Source organism: Mesoplodon mirus (assembly GCF_964341445.2).
Source record: "Mesoplodon mirus genome assembly, chromosome: X".
NCBI classification, from domain to species: domain Eukaryota; kingdom Metazoa; phylum Chordata; class Mammalia; order Artiodactyla; family Ziphiidae; genus Mesoplodon; species Mesoplodon mirus.
In genome coordinates this window covers 138747268-138764654 of record NC_138981.1, presented here as the reverse complement: position 1 = coordinate 138764654, position 17387 = coordinate 138747268, and the positions used below count along the sequence as shown (strand labels likewise).

Genomic DNA, 17387 nt, shown 5'->3' with positions numbered 1-17387 from the left:
AGGGTTGCTCTGGACACGTGGTCCACATTGCTCACAAAGCCTCCACTGCCTTCTCACACTGCGCTTGTTTCCACCCACCGTCCAGCTTCCTGTCACTTCCTGCCGTGTCTCCATCACCGGGAATCATGGCTTTAGAATGACCGCTCCAGCTACAGTGTGCAGAAGGCACTGGAGGCAGCCGGAGCTGAGGCTGGGAGGCCAGAAGGAGCAAGTCCCTGCTGTCACTTCAGGTGGCCCAGTGGCCTCCGCAGGCTCTCCCTGCCCCCAACCCAGGCCTTCGGCGGCCAAATTCCACAGTGTCAGCCAGAGGGACACATGCTTGGATGTGCAGTTTTCCCGTGTCCCTCACCAGCTCGGGACCTTCTGCAGCTCCACCTCCTCATACTGGGGCTTGGGTTGGACTCTGCGCTGAGTCTCAGGGCTCAGCTACCGACCCCCCGTGGTCACTTCTGGGTCCCTGCTCCCCTCTCTGCCACACCGGATACCCGGCGTCATTTGCTGCTTCACAGGGTCCTGGTCCTGAGCCATGGGGCACAGAGTAGGAGCTCAATGGGTGGTGAGTGAATGGGCGGCTCAGCCAGAGGTTGGGCCGACCGGCAGTGTGGATGCCAGATGGGAAGTGACATGGGGGCGGGTGGTGTGCGAGTGCCTGAGCAGCCCAGCACACCCCCTCCCCAGGTCTCCCTCCCTGCCTTCTCCCCCAAACTCTCCAAGGTGCTCAGGAAGCTGCTTCCCTCTGTTTAGGATCTTACAGAAACCATTTATTCAGGAACAATGAAAGAAAGCAGCCGTGGTGTGGATTCCCAAGAGTGAGATGGCTCTGCTGCGGGGACTGCTGGCCCTGGGCCGGGTCCGTAAGCGGGCTGGTGTGTGTGTGAGTGTTGACACATGGACACACACACACGCACACACACGCACACACGCTGCCCATGAGGGGTATGTACTGCAATGAATGACCGTGTGTGTGTGCAGCTCGGCCCCTTCCCCGCCCCCCAAACTAACCACGGCTGTGTGGGACCCACAGCAGCAAAACCCAGGCCTTCCTCTTCCCCTCCCCCTCCCCCAGCTCCTCCGGCGGCAGTCTGACCACCTCAGTCACAAAGAGCCCCAGTGATCCTGTCAAGACATCTGGGGGAAGAGGAAAAAAAGCGTCTTTTCAAATGTCAAGTGGATAAACAGTCAGGGCGCCAGATGTGCGGCCGGGAACCGCCCAGCGGCTCCCAGGCCGGCGCCCTCCCCTCTAGCGCTGCCCAGCAAGGAGCCACCCGGAAAGGGGCTGTCCCTGCGGACGCTGGGTGGCCGCTGCGCCTCCAAGGCCATGTCCCCGGGGAGGCCCCCAGTCCCAGGAGGCCCAAGCCCTCTGCGGAGGAGCAGGGGGTGATTATGCTGGTGGCGGCGGTGCAACCCTCCCCATAAGTAGCCATTTGGGAAGTGGGATGGGACTGGGAGCAGGTCCCTGTGGCAGATGAGGTGGCCAGAACAGGCCCACGGCCCTCCTGAAAGGGGAAGCCGCAGGGGGCTTGGCGCCCGGCCCAGCTGGCCGAGCGCACACGGCCTGGGCCCTAGGAACCGGCAGCCACCTGGAAGGGTCTCGGGATGGGAACTCCCACCCCCAGCCCCCCCCGCCCCCCCCGAAGGAAAAAGTAACAGTCGCAGAAGAGGCAGGTTCTGGAGCGGGGTTCCGCCCACAAGCAGCGCGGGTCAGGCCGGAGGCCCCAGGCCCGGCCCATAGGCACGTTTAATAGGATTCCCGTGGATGTTTCAAGTGGGTAGGACAGGTCTGTCCCCACCGCCACCCTGGAGGGGCTCCCGGCTCCTGCCTCGTCCCACAGCTCCACATGAGGTATTGTGCTCTCCCCTCCACCCCCAGGCCGAGCCCCCTCCCGCCTCTTCCCCAGCTCGCGGGTGGCTGGGCTGGGCGCACCCGCTGGGGGGCGGCCCGGGGCCCTATGTGGCGTCCAGCTCAAAGACGCCGTCGCTGGTGGGCGTGGTGAAGAAGGAGGGCGGGTCGGAGGCGGCCGACTCCTGCCCCCCGCTGCCCCCATCCCGGGCGCGCCGCTCCTCCAGCCGCAGGCTGCGCTCGAAGTCCAGCAGCTGCCCCATGAAGTTGAAATTGGGCGAGATGTTGGACTTCTTCCGCTTGACCAGGTCGTAGGCGTCGTTGAGCGAGAGGTGGAGCTTCTGCATGAGGTAGGCCACGGTGACGGTGACGGAGCGGCTGACGCCCGCCAGGCAGTGAACGAGCACCCCGCAGTTCTGGGACAAGGCCTCATCTAGGTGGGGGCAGAGGGGGGCCCGCGTGAGGTGCGGATGGTGCCTTCCGGGGGGTCCCTGGCAGTCCCCGGCTCGCCCTCCGAGCTGGGGAGCTGCTCCAGTGGTGCCCGGCCCCCGCAGGGCCATCCCGGCTCGGGGCTCTGGGGAGGAAGCTGAGCCTGGAGGAGGAGCCCAGGTGAGGGACAGGGAAGACGTGGGAGAGGCCAGCAGCCAGGCCCGGGGCTGGGGAGGGAGGGGAGTGCAGAGTGGACTCACCAATGAACGCGATGGCCTCCGGAAAGAACTGGGACAAGTTCTGGCTCCAGTGGTCCGAGATGGGGATCTGCTTGTAGTGAAAGTCGCCGTTCTTCTCGAATAGGTTAGGCAGGTTTGGGGTGACATTGAGGATGTAGCGGATGCCCAGCTTGGCCAAGCTCTCCACATTGGCCGAATCCCGGGCACTGCCAAGGTAGAGGTTGGGCAGGATCTGGACGGGGAAGGACGGCAGCAGCCCCGCTGGGGGGGGCGTGGCACCCTCCGAATCCAGGCCACAGCTCATGGAGTCACGGTCGGGCTCGGATTCCGCGTCGGAGCAGTCGGAGCCCAGGCACAGGCCGCCCAGCCCCACCACTGGGCTGGGCACCGGGGCTGTGCTTGGGCCCCCACGGCTGTCAAGGCTGGTCTCACATAGGTGAGGGCACTCGGCCTGGAATCTGCTGAAGCCACCTGGGAGGAGACAAGGGGAGGATCCCATTGATCTGGTCTCCTGGGTAGCCGAGTGCCCTGGCTGGGGATAGGGACCCCGACCCTGGACAATCCCGATGCCTGAGGGGGCTGGCAGACGTCTCCAAAGGGAACTCGAAAGCCAGCAGTCTGAACTATACTGGTCTCCCGTGTGGTGTGCTCAGCACTGGTGGCTGCTCCTCCGAACGGCAAGTGCCCACTGCAGCTGCAAGACGCCAGGCTGGGGCAGAGCTACCCAAAGAGGATCTTACACCCCCCCCCAGGGCCAAGCCAAGGCAGGCACGAGGACTCAGCAGAGTTTAGATGTATTGCCAGCCTTGGGGAGGACAGCGGCCATCAGTTAAAAGAGAGGAAAGGTTCAGATGTGAGTTCTCTGCCTGGGTGTCTCCCGATCCAGGTCGACCAGGAGCACCCCGAGGTCAGGGGCCAGGTCACAGCCATGTCTGTGCTCTCTTCAGGGATGAGGTAGACCCCCAAGAGGCAGACAGCCTGGGAGAGAGTGCAGCATTCCACCTGGATGGTCCCAAAGTCCCAAGAAGTGAACATCTCCATCTACAAACAACTACTATTTCCCTGGGGATGGGGGTGGGGGCCTGGAAATTTGACATTTTATGTATTTCTGTGTCCCTGTGCATTCAGAATGGAGCAAGGGACGACAGGCCAATGACCCTCCTGGATGGGGAGGTGGGGACAGCTGGCTCTATAGGTTCATGGGAATCTTGTCTCTACCCTGGATCTCTGGGGGTGTTTGGCTTGGCAAGGAGCCAACATGCCTGTATCAGCCCATCTCCCCTCCACCCCCAAGCCCTGCCATGACCATGGCAGGCGGGGGAGCGGGGGAGGTCTCTGCCTCCTCCTGCCTTCACTGCTTCTCTCCCTCTCTCTTCCCCTCCCCTTTCCAGACCCTTTGCTGAGCGGGATTTGTCCTCTTGTGGCTCCAGCCTCCTTCACCCATGGCTGAGCAGCTGGGGGAGGGGGTGATATGATGGGATGGGGGCTGGGAGCCCGAACTGGGTATTCCATTCTTGAGCATCCAGGGAGCCAGGTCAGGGCACATTCTCCCCATTTTCCAGACACAGAAACTGGGGCTCCCAAGACTGAAGGACTTCCCCAAGGTCATGCTCAGGGGAGGGGAATCTCACCTCCACTTTAGACAAAATGAGGCCAGGCTTGCCCAAGGTCAAATGAATCATGAATGTCCTCAGAAGGTGGGTCCCGGCCCTCCCTGGGCTGGGGTCCTCCCCAGGCTGGTGCCCGCGGGCCACCACCCGCACCTACCCTGTAGGTAGTAGGCCAGGTAGCCTTCCTCCCGCAGCTTCTGGAGCAGGGTGCCCAGCACCGACTCGGCCTCCCACTCCTCGGCCTCGGCCTCGGCCTCCCCGCGCCGGTGCCGGCCCCCGCCCTGGTCGTACAGGAGCACCGGGGCGGGCGGGGGCGGCTGCAGCGGCGGCCCAGGCAGGAGCGCGCGCACCGACAGGCTCCCCCGCCGCAGGCGGCGCAGCAGCAGCGCGGGCAGGGCCACGCTCAGCGCCCCGCCGATGCGCGCCGACTCGTACAGCTCGCGGCTGCGGCAGTCCAGGAGCAGCAGCCGCGGCCGCGGGGGCGACAGCTCCCGGCGCAGCCACAGGCACGAGCGGCCCAGACCCTCCATGGGCTCGCGGCTCCTGGCACGTCGGGCCCCGAGAGCTGCAGAGAGAGGGAAGGCGCGCGACGTGAGCCCATGGAGGACGCGGGCCCGGGGGCCAAGACGGGAAGCCAGGCCCGGGTCCTGAAGGCGGGTGCCGAGGGTCCCGCAGGGACGCCCCCCTACTGCCTGATTCTCTTCTCGTACCCCTCCTACAGTAAGGATATGCAGAAAGGCGCCCCTTGCGCCCCAAGAAAAACGCCCCAGGCAGCCACTCGGCGTTGCTTCCCGTCCCGGGAAGGGAAGTGTGAGAGGTTCCCCAGAAGAGGAAGGCTGGGGGTCCAACGGCCCCTTCGAGAGCCGCCGTGGGTCCCTTCCTGGCCCCTCCTGGGGACCCAAGGCCGCGGCTATCTCCCCCCACACCCCCTTTCTGCATCCGTCTCTCACTCTACCTGCCCGCAGTCACTCCCCACGTTCGAGCCTCCGACTTGGGGGGCGTGTGCGCGTGAGAGGGGGTCCAGGCCGAGATCTCCCCCATGGCCAGGCGGGCCCGGGTAATAGAGGTGGTGCCGAGGTGCTGGACCTCGGCCGGCCGGACCTCTCGGAGCTGCCCTCCTCCCCCCGTAGAAAACAAAAGGAGAGAGACCTGGAGAGTGATCCCGCGGCGAGCGGCCGCGCGCGGACGTCCCAGCCACGGCCACGGCGGGACGAGGCGCGCCGTCCGCGGGCAGGGAGTCCCCGAGCCCGGCCACCGGGAAGAGGGCGGGGCAGCGGAGCAGGCGCGCACGTGGAGGCCGAGTCCACTGCCGCCCGCGCACCGGCCGCTTCCTGGCAGTGAGACCCAGCTTCCACCTTGGAAGCTGCTGCCTTTGGACGTGGAGTTGCCGTTTGGAGGGGCGGGGCGGCGGGGGCGGGCTCAGGGGGGCCAGCGAGCCAACGGGTGCCCTCGAAAGCAGTTGAGTGGGCCCTGCAAGTGGCGCGCTGAGCCGGGGCTTCCACCGAAGCGGGACTGGGCCAGGGCAGAGGCCAAGGGCAGGTCAGGGGCCCAGCAGGGGACCAGCTGCAGCTCCCCTGGCCGGCGCCAGTCAGGCCCCTGGAGGCAGGGGGAGGGGTGGGGACAAGAGCCCAGTGGCCCTGCCCCAGAGGCTGCCTCCAGCCTTACTCATTTGGGGTGACCATCGCGTCCCCTGACTGGACTTCAGCGGCCCCATCTATATAACAGGCCCCTCATAGCCACCGCCTTGGCTACCATGGGATGCCGGTGAAATCGTGGAGGGGAGGGGGAAGCAGAACCAGAAACCCGCTGCTGCCTTCTGGCCAGAACTCTGCCCAAGGCTAGCTGGAGGGCTGGGCAGGCAGAGGGCAGCTTCTGGGCACCACAATGGCTTCCTTCGTACAGGCCAGGCCAAAGGCCCCGGGAGCTCTGTGCTCTCAGCCCTGAAGTGGGGTGCTCTGCTCTTACCACATTATTGATCCTGGGAGCCACGCCTGGCTCCTCGTTTTGTCAAGAGCCAAGTCGTTTCCACTTAAACGTCTCTCACATCTGGACATTCCCCTCCACCCCCTGCACCGGCCTGGGTCACCATCATAGCTTCCAAAGGCCTCTCCCTACCTCCAGGCCTGTCTGCCTCAACCCCCCTCAGCCCTGCCCTGCAGCAAAGGCCCACGGTGTCCTCCATACCTTCCATGGACACAGGATGGTGACCAGGCAGGACACACCGGGCCGCTGCTTGCACGGCACTCCCAGGCCTGCAGGACAGGTCAGTAATAAACCGAGGGACCGAACAAGATAATACCAGGTGTGATAAGTGCTGAGACAATGAAACGAGGTGGGGGAGGTTTCTGAAAAGTCTGGTCTGTGTCCCTTCTCTGCTTAGAGCCCATCTAAACCAAATAGCAGAGTTGAAGGAAAATGTACAGCAGATAAGATAAAGCTCATACAGCTTAATCAAAAGGTTAAGACTCCTATAGATAAATGGGCAAGGAACCAGAAAAGACTGCATGAAGGAGGAAATGCAACCGGTCCAAGGCGCTTGGGGGAAGGTTCAACCTCAGGCATGGAAGGAAAGTAAATTTAAAAAAACAAGGTAACAACGACAGAAAACAAGGTAACACTTCCCACCTGTCACATTAGTAAAATGTTCTCAAAATGAGAGCTCCCAGGGCTGTGAAACTGGCCTGCTGCTCTATTGCTGGTTGCTAGAGGGTTCTCTGTTGGGATGGCCCTTTTGGAAATTAACTTGGTAATATGCATCCAGAGCTGAGAAGAACACCACACCCTCTGGCCACTTTTGGGAATCTACCCCAAGGAACTAAGTAAAAGAAGGCAGAGCTACGCACCCAGCATGGGCACCACAAGACAGGTAACTAAGGAGTGAAGCGTGCAAAGCCACCGGAGGGCCACTGTTTAGGACGGTTCAGTCCAGTGTGGCTGCCAAAGACTCCTCTCACGGACCACAAAGTAAGATGAGAAAACTTGGGAGGTAATGCTGGGGAGAGGGCAGCTTACAGAGAGCCAGGTTGCCTCGAAGGGGCCTCCAGTTGCCCCCTTCCTCCCTCCCTCCTTCCCTCCCTCCCTTCCGGGCCCAGCGGGCCACCAGCCTGGGACATGTCTAGGTCTCTGGGCTGAGCCCCACCACATGCATCCAGGGGCCTCAGGCAGCTGGGCTGGGTCCCCTTGCCCCTAGTCCCGGCCTCCTCCTCTGCAGTCTGTCCTGATTCTGTTCCTTCTTCAGCCATCCTCCCCCCCACCCGGCCCAAGGTTTCTGTTTCCCTCTTCTGTGCTCCAGGGCTCAGTTCCCCGAGGTTGCCAGCTGGGCCGGAGAGGAGTGGGGGGCACTTCCTTTCCCTCACAACCTAGCTCCCAGAGACAGAGGTTGGCTGCCCCCTGCCCATGGGCCCCAAGCCTGGGGGCTCCCTCCAGGCCTGCCGCAGCTGTGGGCAGGAGCCTGGGGTGGGCAGGGGTTGAAGGTACCAAGGGGTTCTGCAACGTGCCAGCCTGGGGTGTCTGGCTTGGCAGAGTCGTGGGCAGTGGGGGTGGCAGCACCCGACAGGGAGGTGGAGAGATACGTGTCCCCACCCGCCCTGTCCTGAGGGCTCAGCGTGGTTGGGGAGACAGGGCTCAGCGTGGCTGGGGAGAGGGTCGCCAACCCCGTTGGAGGTAGGAGTTCCTGAGGTGCCTAGCCCTGCTTTCTGGAGAGGGCTCCCTGGGGGAGGTGACCGGAGCCGGGCTGGGAAGCTGAGGATGAGAAGGGAGGCAACTTCTGCAAGGGTGAGTGGAGAGGAAGCTAGGCTCCAAGAAACCCTAGCCCCCGCCCCCGGGCTGGGGTTCTGCGGGGCCTGCGCCTCGCAACGCCCGAGGAAGGGCTCCCCTGCGCCTCGCTCCGGACCCCTGCCGGCCAGCCCTCCCACCGGGAGAGAGCGCTCAGGAGGGGGATTCAATCTCGAAAGTGAGCGCTCGCTGCCTGGCGCCAGCAGCAGGACAGACTGGAACCTGTTGCCACCTCCGCACTGCAGGGCTGAAAGCAGCCAAGCCCCCCTCCCCCGACCCTCGCCCGGCCCGCCCGTGCTCGGGCCCCCGCAGCGCCGGCCCCGCCCCGCACCCTCTCCCCGGGCGCGCCGGGCAGGGGGAGGCAGCGCCGCGCGCCGGGGCCTCGGCAGGCCCCCTCCGGCGGGCGGAGTCAGGCCGCGCGTTTCCCGTAGGGTGGACGCTGCGCCCATCGCCCAGCTCCCGCCGGGCGCCCCCGGCCCCCGCCCGGCCCAGCCAGTGCCCCTCGGAGGCCGCGGAAACGCTGCTGCCCGTAGGCCTCGCGCGCGCCGCGTGCGCCTTCTGGTCCCTGGAGCCTCCCGAGAGCGGCGCCCCGCCTCCCCCTCCATCCCCCCTCCCCTCCCCCCCCCCCCCGCCTCCCCGAAACACACGGTTCCCGCCGGGCCGAGTGGCAGAATTTCGGCTGTCGCGGCCGGGTCACATGGCCAGGAGCAGAACTCCCAGCGACAGCGTTCCTGCCAAATCCACTGTCTTTTCCACCAAATCCACTTTCCGCTGGGGATGGCTTTCTGCTTTTCCCGGTCGGTCTCCTCGCGGGACTGGGAGTTCCTCCAAGGCAGGAGCGGGTGTGTGCCCGGCCCCAAGCTGGCCCCAGCCCCCAGTGAAGGGCCTGGCACACGGCGCTCACGGAAGAAATGCTCGTTAACAAAAGAAGGCATGAATGAATGAAACCAATTGTTGCGTGAGGGAGCCCAGGAGGGGACCTCTCCTGCTTTTTTCCTCAGCGGGTCACACACTCGCCCCCACCAGACACGCACGAGCACACGTGCGCACACGGCCCTCCCCCCACCGCACAGGCAGACGGGCACACGCGGCACTCCGACTCATGCCCCCAGGAAACCCACCTACTACGTGCGTGCCAGCAACTGGGGCCCCTTTGGTCCCAGCTGGGCCGCCTCCATTTCAGTGCCTGCCTCTCCCTTCCTCTTCCCCGCCCCCCTCCCCCCATCTAAGTACGGTACCTTGCACCCCAAGTGCCTTCCTTATCTCTTAGGGAAGAGGCCAAGCCAGTCGCTGGGGAGCCTCAAGGTCTGTTTAGGGAGGCACCTGGGGGGTCTCAGGATGGTGAGCTGCTGCTGCGAAGGCGAGCCAGAGGCGCCTGGCAGAGATGCCACCAAATGCTGCAGCCTCTAGAGCCCACGTGCCAGGTGTTGGGGGGTGGTGGTGGGAGGGACTGGGGATGTGCTGGGGGATGTTGAGGGCTATTTGCGGTGGGGGCGGGGCAGGGTGCTGGAGAGCATGAATCCAGCAGGTGTGCATACATGTTGGGGTGTATGGGAGTGCGTGCTGGGGATGCTAGAGGTGTGTGCCTGGGGAGCGGGCCTGGCTTCAGGGAGTGGGGAGGGTCGGCCTCTGGGGTGGGGGTTAGTGTTGGGGTTTGTTCAGGGCTGGGCGGACTGCAGTGTCTCTGGGCTGGGAACGTGGGTGGGGTGTCTGTAATGAGCATATGGGGAGTTGGAGATGGTGGGGCACGGTGAGGAGAGCTATGTTAGTGCAGACATCGCAGGGATGTGTTTGGCGTGTGTGTATGTGTGTGTGTGTGTGTGTGAACGCGCGCGCGCGCGCGCGCGCCTGGGTGTGTACTGAGGCGTGGCAGCGTCTGGGATGGGTGCTGGCCTGAGTTGGGGACAGTAGTGGATGGTGACTTAGCGGCTGCTGGTGTGTGCACTGCAGGGACCTGGGTCCGCGGTGCATGGTTTGTGCACGCGCGTGTGTCAGGGGGTGTGCGTGGCCATGGACACGGGAGGTGCACGGGCGGGATGCGGGGGGTGTGCGGTGGTAGCACTGAGTGGGTCTCCCAGGGGCGCGTGCGTTGGTCCTGTGGGGTGCGCTCTGGCAAGACTTTGGGGGTGCAGGGTGGAGGAGCGCACGTCGGGGGGCGGCCAGGCAGGGTGGGGGTGGGGTGGGTGCCCGGGCGCCGCGTGCTCCGCTCACCTCCGCTCACCTCCGTTCCGCTCGGCTTCCTGCGCCGGCTCCGCGCGTCGCGGCCGGGAAGTTTCCGAAGCCCGGGCGGCGGGAAGCGCCACAGCCTCTGCCGCCGAGCGCCACCGGAGCCTCGGGCGGCGGCCTCGCTTGGAGCCGAGGGGCCGCCGCCGCCACCGCCGCTGCGGAGGGAAACTCCAAATCCCGCCTCCGCCGCCGCCTCCTCCTCTCCCGTCGCCGTCTTCTCCGCCCCCTGCCCAGGAGGGGCAATGTCGCCGGCGGCGCGCAGGGAGGGAGCGGGGAGGGGCCGCGGCCTGCCCGGCGTCTCCCTCCACCTCCCCCGCCCGCCTTCCTCCCACCTGCAAGTCTCTGCCCGCTCTGCCCAATGTGGCCCCTCTCCGGGATGTCCCCTGCAGCCTCCGGCCCCCAACGGCCCCGCTGCCTGGGGTCTCCGAGCTTGGGGTGCCGGAGTGGGGTGGGGGGCCCTGACCTAGGTAGGGCCTGGGCTGGGAGATGGTTGTACCGAAGAGTCTCTGCTGGCACCCCTGCTACCCTCAAGAGAAGCGAAGGGACCCATCGAGGACCAGGCACTGCTTGGCCCCCAGAGCCACCTCCTGCTGCCACAGGGGATAGGGCATAAGGTCTAGCTGACGGCACTGCAAGTGCCCCCAACCACCGGTCCCCCTGGCACTATCTTCTCCCTTTTTCATGTATTGGATTCTGGCTAATGGTCATAGCATTTGGGCTTCAGTGCCTGGAAGGGGTGGAGCCTGGACATTGGGGGTGGGGCTGGGAGGGGGTGCTGTCACCAGGCCCGGTTTGCTTTCCTCTGGACCCAAGGCCACCAGGACCTCATTTGGTCCTTATACCAGTCTGGGAGTCGGAGGAGACCGTTCCCATGCTACAAGTACGGAAACCGAGGCAGTGGTTTCCTGGCGATCACACACTAGTGCAGTGACAGGGCCCGAGCCGGCCCAAGGCCGGGAGAACATGGAGAAGAAGGCAGGCAGAGCCGGGATGCCAGCCGCCCCACGGATGAGGGGCAGCCGAGGGAGGCCAGGCTGCCTGGCTAGTGTCTGCAGCAGCCTTGAATTCCCCTGAGTCAGCACCCCTGGAAAAGAGAGGAGAGGGGCCGCTTTGTTTCCTAATCTGTACATTTGGGGAAAGGGGCAGACCTCATGATCTCCAAGGGCCCTCCTAATCTTTGCTGCAGTTTCTCTCCAGGTTGTGGGAGCTTGGCATGCCCACCCTGCCCTTTGCCCCCTTTCGGCCTCAGCAGATGCCCACCCTTACAACCCTCCCCCTGCTTGAGCCCCTGGGCCTTTCTGGGCTGCACCTGCTGGCAGGTGCATCTGACAGGCAGGCCTAAGGTGCCCTGGGCTGGGCTGACCTTTCACCTCCTCTTCAGCATCAGGGCCCCAGCGTCCAGCATGGAATTGACCTGCCAAAACGACACCACACGGGCGAGCAAACGAAACTGTGTGTGGGTCGTGCCGCTCGACGCCGTGCTTCTGTGACCCTCCACGGTGCCAGCTGTCCTGAAGTCAGGGGCCCTTTGCTAAGAAATCAACATGTGCCAAAAGCCGTGCCGTTTATCAATAGGACCATTTTATCTGTCAAAACGTGAAAATACATGGAAACCAAAAAAGATGGGGCTGGCTTCCCTGGTGATCCTCCCATTTGGGGAAGACGTACGACAGCCGTGTCGTGGCCCTGGGCACTCAGTTGGCTGCCTGCAAAGGCTCGGTGAGCTGACTCACAGAGAAGTATCTGGAAAGGTTGACTAACCAGCCCCCCTCCCCCCCGCAATCCTGCGCTTTAGTGACTCAGGGCTGAACGGCTGGAGGAGGAACATTTGGACTGAATGATGCTGCCCCCCACCCCTGCAAAGCTCCTGCCCCAGCCCTCCCACAGGGCCTCTGCTCTCTGGGCAACAAGACCCACCCAGCTCTGGAAGAGACGAAGACTAACACAAATGGCCAGGCCAGTCCTGGGAGCTCCCAAGGCACAGGTCTGCTCCGCCTCGGGAAACGGTGCCTCCCTCCTCGTCCCCAGGGACTTGTCTTAGGTAGCCAGGCCTGACCTGTTCCCTGTTGAGGAATAAAATGGAGAATCTTCTCGAAGAGCACTCGACTGAGAGGCCAACCGTGTTGGAATCGGGGTTGTTATGAAGACGCAGCTGGGCCTCCGTCTCCGAAGCGGCCAAGCCCACGTGCTCAGATCCTGTCTGCTCCTAACAGAAATCTCGGGGTGGGCTGCCGGGCCAGCTCCAGCCCTCACCCTCTCCTCTGTGGCCCTGCCCCATCTCCCACCAGAACCTCCGCCGGCAGCCAGGCACTCAGCAGGAGCTGCCTGCGCAAGGCGGAGGGGCAGAAAGCTGGGCCGTGCTCTGAACCTGCCAGGGGTGTGTCACTGTGGGCCTTGGGCTGAAGGCGGCCCTAGCTGCGCAGGTGCAGCTTTTTCCGGTCCGATTCTGGCTCCCTTTCCAGGCAGCTGGAGCTTTGAGGACAGGCGCATCCCACCTGGTCCTTGCATGGAGACCCTGCTCCCCCTGGGCACCGGCATTTGGGTGCACACACACGTGAGGTGTTATTTCTGGGCAACCATTGGGTCCCCCGTGAGAGCAATACCCGCCGCTGAGTCCGTGTGCTCACGTGACAACACCCCCCCAGGCTGCCGGCATCCCTCCACCACTGGGTAACAGGCCTCAGCTCTGCCCCTCCCCCATCAGAGGCGCTTTAGCCAGCATCTTTTAGACGCATCTCGCTACCAGTTGCCATGCCTTCAGGAACACATTCTAGGCCCTGTTCCGGAGCACCCCACCTGCCTGCAGCAGCCCCTGACAGAACCGCATCTGGACATTTGAAACCAAATGGCCCAGTGGGTGCTCTCAGATCCGCACTTGCAGCCCAGGTGAAAGGGTGAGGGTGAGAGCCAGGCGGGGCCAGGAGGGAGCTGAGGGGAGAGGAGGGGGCAGGGCCAAGAGGCAGCTTGTGTAGCGCAGCAGCGATTGATTTCCGAGGGTCCGGGACCTCGGGAGCCATTAACAGCCCCATTCCGGGAGGGCTCAGGTTCAGGTTCAATAACCTGGTTATAAACCCCCTCCGGCCAGCTGCGCGGGCTCCCTCTCCTTGCCTTGTCCTCCCAAGAAGCAGCGCGCGTGTGTCTGGATATACATTACAGATGATATAATCCTTTTACCGGGAGAGAGCCAGACACCCACGCCCATTGGCTGGACAGGCAAAGGGAGGCGAGAGGGAAGAGGCGGGAGAGCGGTGGAAGGGGAGGAGAGAGAGGGCTGAACGGGGCCAGGAGAGGGGAGCCTCCACGGGTGGAAGGATAGGCCAGGAGGTTGGGAGCCGATCGCTCCAGTGAAGGCCTCTGTGAGTGGCCCACCCAGCTCCCTGGCCACATCTCTCCGTTCCCCCACCAGGAGTGTGCCTCCTGAGGCAGGCCATCTTGTCACAGGAAGGAATGCGTGAAACAGGCAGTGCGGCCAGGCCAAGGCGGGGCTCACTCCGGTTCCCTGGCCCTGGCTCAGTTGTCTTTGGGGGGCGGGGAGGGGGTTCTGGGGATGCTGAGGGTTTTTCTCGTCTCCATCCTCAGGGGTCGCCTCCCTGTATGACAGACTGAGCACCTTGCTTCCCGCTCCTCTTCCCAACACTGCAAGGCCCAGCCTGGGCCCCGCTGGCTCCTGGCGCGCAGACCAAGGCCTAACACCAGGCTGGCTGGGTCACTGCTACTCTGGGGTCAGGGCCACTGAGCACCTCTCTGCACCTCTCCTCCCACTGCAGGAGCTTTCCACCCTCTGGCCTGGTCTGGGAGCACTTCTGCAGGCCCAGCTCTGGGCCCGGAAGCCCTAGTCAGCCCCTGACAGCGACTGGGCTAAGGGAAGGCAGGAGGGAGACAAGGTCCAGGGCGGGGACTCGCCCATGGTCCCGTGGTGGCTGCGGCGAAGCTGCAGGATGCAGGAACCACCGTCAAGGGCAGGCGGCCGTGGCACAGCAGGCACTGTGGGTGGGCCCCCAGGGCCCAGGCCTCAGGAGCGTGCTGCTCAGGCCAGCTCACAGAGCCACTTGGCCGCTGGCAGGGAGACTCGGGTGGTGCCCCGCCACGTGAAGTCACACAGCCAACTTGCCGCCCTTTGAAGCCCTGCTGTCGCCGAAGTCTCCAGCTCACAGATCACAAAGTGTGGAGCCGTCCCTCCTTGCTCGCCAGGAAGGCTCCCTCGAGGGACACTTAAATAATGAAAACAGTAGCTCCTGGTCACCGTGCCAGGAACAAGGGCCACAAGCCTTCCGTATGAGGAAACCGAGGCACAGAGAGACGAGGCGGAGGACCCCAGCCGGGCCCCAGCCTCCAGAGGGGGCACTGTCACTGCTGTCAGGGCTCGGGTCCAGGTCGCTCTTTCTTGTAGGTTTGGGGGAGGCAGGAGCGGGGCCAGAGACCCAGCCAGAGCAAGGAAGGACAAAGCTCCCAGTTGCAGAGGGGCCCTGGGGAGCCGTCCACACAGTCCAGGGTGGCGCCCCAGGCTGTGGCCCCAGGTTCGCCCCGGCCCAGGGGAGGACTTCTCTTCCGTCAGTGTTCCTTGGCCTCAACGCTGTCTCCATGCAGCACCCCCCCCGTCGCCCCCTCCCAACTTTCACGCTTGAGAGACGTTCCACAAGGAAGGCGCAGGATACTTCTGCCAAGTCTGTGGGGATTTTCCCCCTCTAAATTTAGAGAGTAGCTATTACCCCTCAGTACCTGCTTCCCACAGAGAGGAGAGCACCCCCAGGCAGAGAGATGGGGAGAAGAGGGAAGGGAAGGCCAGGGCCCGGTGGCAGCAGAGCCAGAGGGATTGGTCTCCGCCCCGAGACGCCGCACGCAGGAAGGGGACAGCCACAGACCCGCACTTGACGCCGGGCCCCTTGGCCGGAGGCTGTGGGGAGTCAGGAGCTCCTTGCAGGGGTCCCCAGAGCTGTCTCCCTCCGTCACCATGTGCCTGGGTATTGTGGCGGGTCCCTTCTCCTGTGGGGCCTCGCCCGATACCTAGCAGGTGCTTAGTGCTCAGTACCTGCCAGCTGGGTGCCCCCTCCCCCTGCCAGCGCCATTTCATTATCATGGAGAGAAGAGGCAGGGCCGGGGGGTGCACAGAGGGTCACGGCTCAGTATGAGTCACTCTGGGGTCCCATTTGTCTCTGCTGTTACAAACCTGGAGCAGTGGCCTGAGGCTGGCTTTCTAGCAGTGGCAGCCTCTCTTCACTACACCTCCACTTTGGGGACGTCTGTTGGGGCTGGCATGGGCGGGGAACATGAGGGTAACACACAGCCCAATGTGTCAACCTACAAGGCTTGGCTCCTGGGACCTGGCCAGAGCCACAGGGACTGTGACCGTGACTTCGGCCTCCCCATGGCACCCCGGACCTGAGCTGCCTGTTCTCTGCAGCCCCAGAGGAGAAAGGGGGGATCAAAGATGGAGTCCCCAGGTCTATAAGCCTTCCCAGTCATCAGAACGAAGTCAACAAGGCCCAGATGCAAACGTCCTGTGCTCCGGCTCTCAGTGACGGCCCCATTCACCACGGCAACAAGGGAGACAAGTGTCCAGAAGCTGTCTTTATCTTCAGGAACGGGCACATGGGGTGCTCGGAACGCTGTCTCCTTCTTAGCCTCACGGCTCCCATCACTGTGTCCTTTCAGCACCAGCCTTGCCTCTGCCCAAGTCCCTGAACAGCTCTCAAAAGCCCTTCCATAGGGGCTTCCCTGGTGGAGCAGTGGTTAAGAATCCACCTGCCAATGCAGGGGACATGGGTTCAAGCCCTGGTCCGGGAAGATCCCACATGCCGCGGAGCAACTAAGCCCGTGAGCCACAACTACTGAGCCCACGAGTCACAACTACTGAGCCTGCGCTCTAGGGCCCGTGCTCCGCAACAAGAGAAGCCACTGCAATGAGAAGCCCGCGCACCGCAACGAAGAGTAGCCCCCGCTCGCCACAACTAGAGAAAGCCCATGTGCAGCAACAAAGACCCAACGCAGCAAAAAAAAAAAAAAGTCCTTCCATGATATTTTGTAATAACCTATAAGGGAAAAGAATCTGAAAAATAATATATATATAACTGAATCACTGTGCTGTACACATGAAGCTAACACAACTAGTAAATCAACTATACTTCAATAAAATGAATGAATGAATAAATAAATGCTTTTAAAAATTTATTTATTTTATTTTATTTATTTATTTTTGGCTGTGTTGGGTCTTTGTTGTGGTGCACGGGCTTCTCATTGCGGTGGCTTCTCTTGTTGCGGAGTACGGGCTCTAGGCGCATGGGCTTCAGTAGTTGCGGCACACGGGCTCAGGAGTTGTGGCTTGTGGGCTCTAGAGCACAGGCTCAGTAGCTGTGGTGCACGGGCTTAGTTGCTCTGCGGCATGGGGTATCTTCCCAGACCAGGGCTCGAACCCGTGTCCCCTGCATTGGCAGGTGGATTCTTAACCTCTGGGCCACCAGGGAAGTCCCTAAATGCTTTCTTAAATTAAAAAAAAAAATCTGTGGCAAATAACACAAAATGTCAAAAAAAAAAAAAATCCTTCCACGATGCTTTGTGCCTTCAGAGCGGAGACTCCCCTGTGCGCTCTCCCACACCCACTCCCGGAGCCCAAGGCCTCCTGGCATCACCTTGCCTCACAAGGTGGTGGCTTCTAGATGTGACTTGTCCACCTTCCTGTCAAACTCCAGGGCCTTCAAGGCTCTTCCTCTCAGCCACCCCACCTCTCACTCCCTGGTTTTGGATCCACTCCTGGGGCCCTGGGTCTGAGTGGCCCATTCGAACCCCTGCTTCTCAGTGCTTCTCTGGTGACCCCGGCCCCTTCTCCACTTGGTACCCTGCTTTCCACCTGTCGAGTCCCTTACTCGCACCTGGCTACCTTCCTTCCCACGATACTCAGTGGACAGTCCCAAGCTCCATCGGTCTCCTGGAGCCCAGCTGAGGCCTCACCCTCCCAGCGGGTGCCTTTGCCACCCAAGTGACCAAGCACATTCAGGCCAGTCAGGTGAGAGCTCCCTGGACTCCCTGCCCTTCCTGAGCCAAAGCCACCAACAGTTGTAGTCCCAGTCCCCTGGCGTCCAGGCTTAGAAGAGGTGGGGTCCTCTTCCCTCCCAAGTCAGCCCGCTGTCCCATCCCCTCAGCCACTGCTCCAGATGCCACCGGCCCAGGTGCCCTCTTGTCTTGCTCTCCCTCAGACCCTGGAAACCCGCCCCTCTCTGCCCTCCCGGTTTGCTTCCCACCACTCTGGCCATTTCCCTCAAGTCTGTCTCGGGC

At 63.1% G+C, this 17387-nt stretch overlaps 1 protein-coding gene across 2 annotated transcripts; it reads right to left on the bottom strand.

Annotated features, from left to right (window-relative positions):
• Positions 1-1902: 1902 nt before the first annotated feature.
• DUSP9 (dual specificity phosphatase 9) lies at positions 1903-10350 on the bottom strand. Of its 2 annotated transcripts, none has more exons than XM_082609965.1 (4): positions 10114-10350; positions 4276-4683; positions 2530-2979; positions 1903-2273 (listed from the first exon to the last, which is right to left on the bottom strand). In XM_082609965.1, exons 2-4 carry the CDS (start codon positions 4646-4648, stop codon positions 1948-1950), a joined length of 1149 nt encoding a protein of 382 aa, XP_082466091.1. In that variant the 5' UTR covers positions 4649-4683; positions 10114-10350; the 3' UTR covers positions 1903-1947. The 2 variants fall into 2 exon arrangements, with proteins under 2 accessions (XP_082466091.1, XP_082466090.1); XM_082609964.1 differs by having other exon boundaries at positions 10104-10142.
• Positions 10351-17387: the final 7037 nt, after the last annotated feature.

Bases quoted from the DNA above. Each gene is read 5' to 3' on its own strand.
- DUSP9 (XM_082609965.1), bottom strand. From the start codon at position 4,648: ATGGAGGGTCTGGGCCGCTCGTGCCTGTGGCTGCGCCGGGAGCTGTCG. The intron at 2,980-4,275 runs GTAGGTGCGGGT...GTCTCCTCCCAG, and splicing joins CCTGGCCTACTACCTACAGG to GTGGCTTCAGCAGATTCCAG. The intron at 2,274-2,529 runs GTGAGTCCACTC...GCCCCCACCTAG, and splicing joins GGAGGCCATCGCGTTCATTG to ATGAGGCCTTGTCCCAGAAC.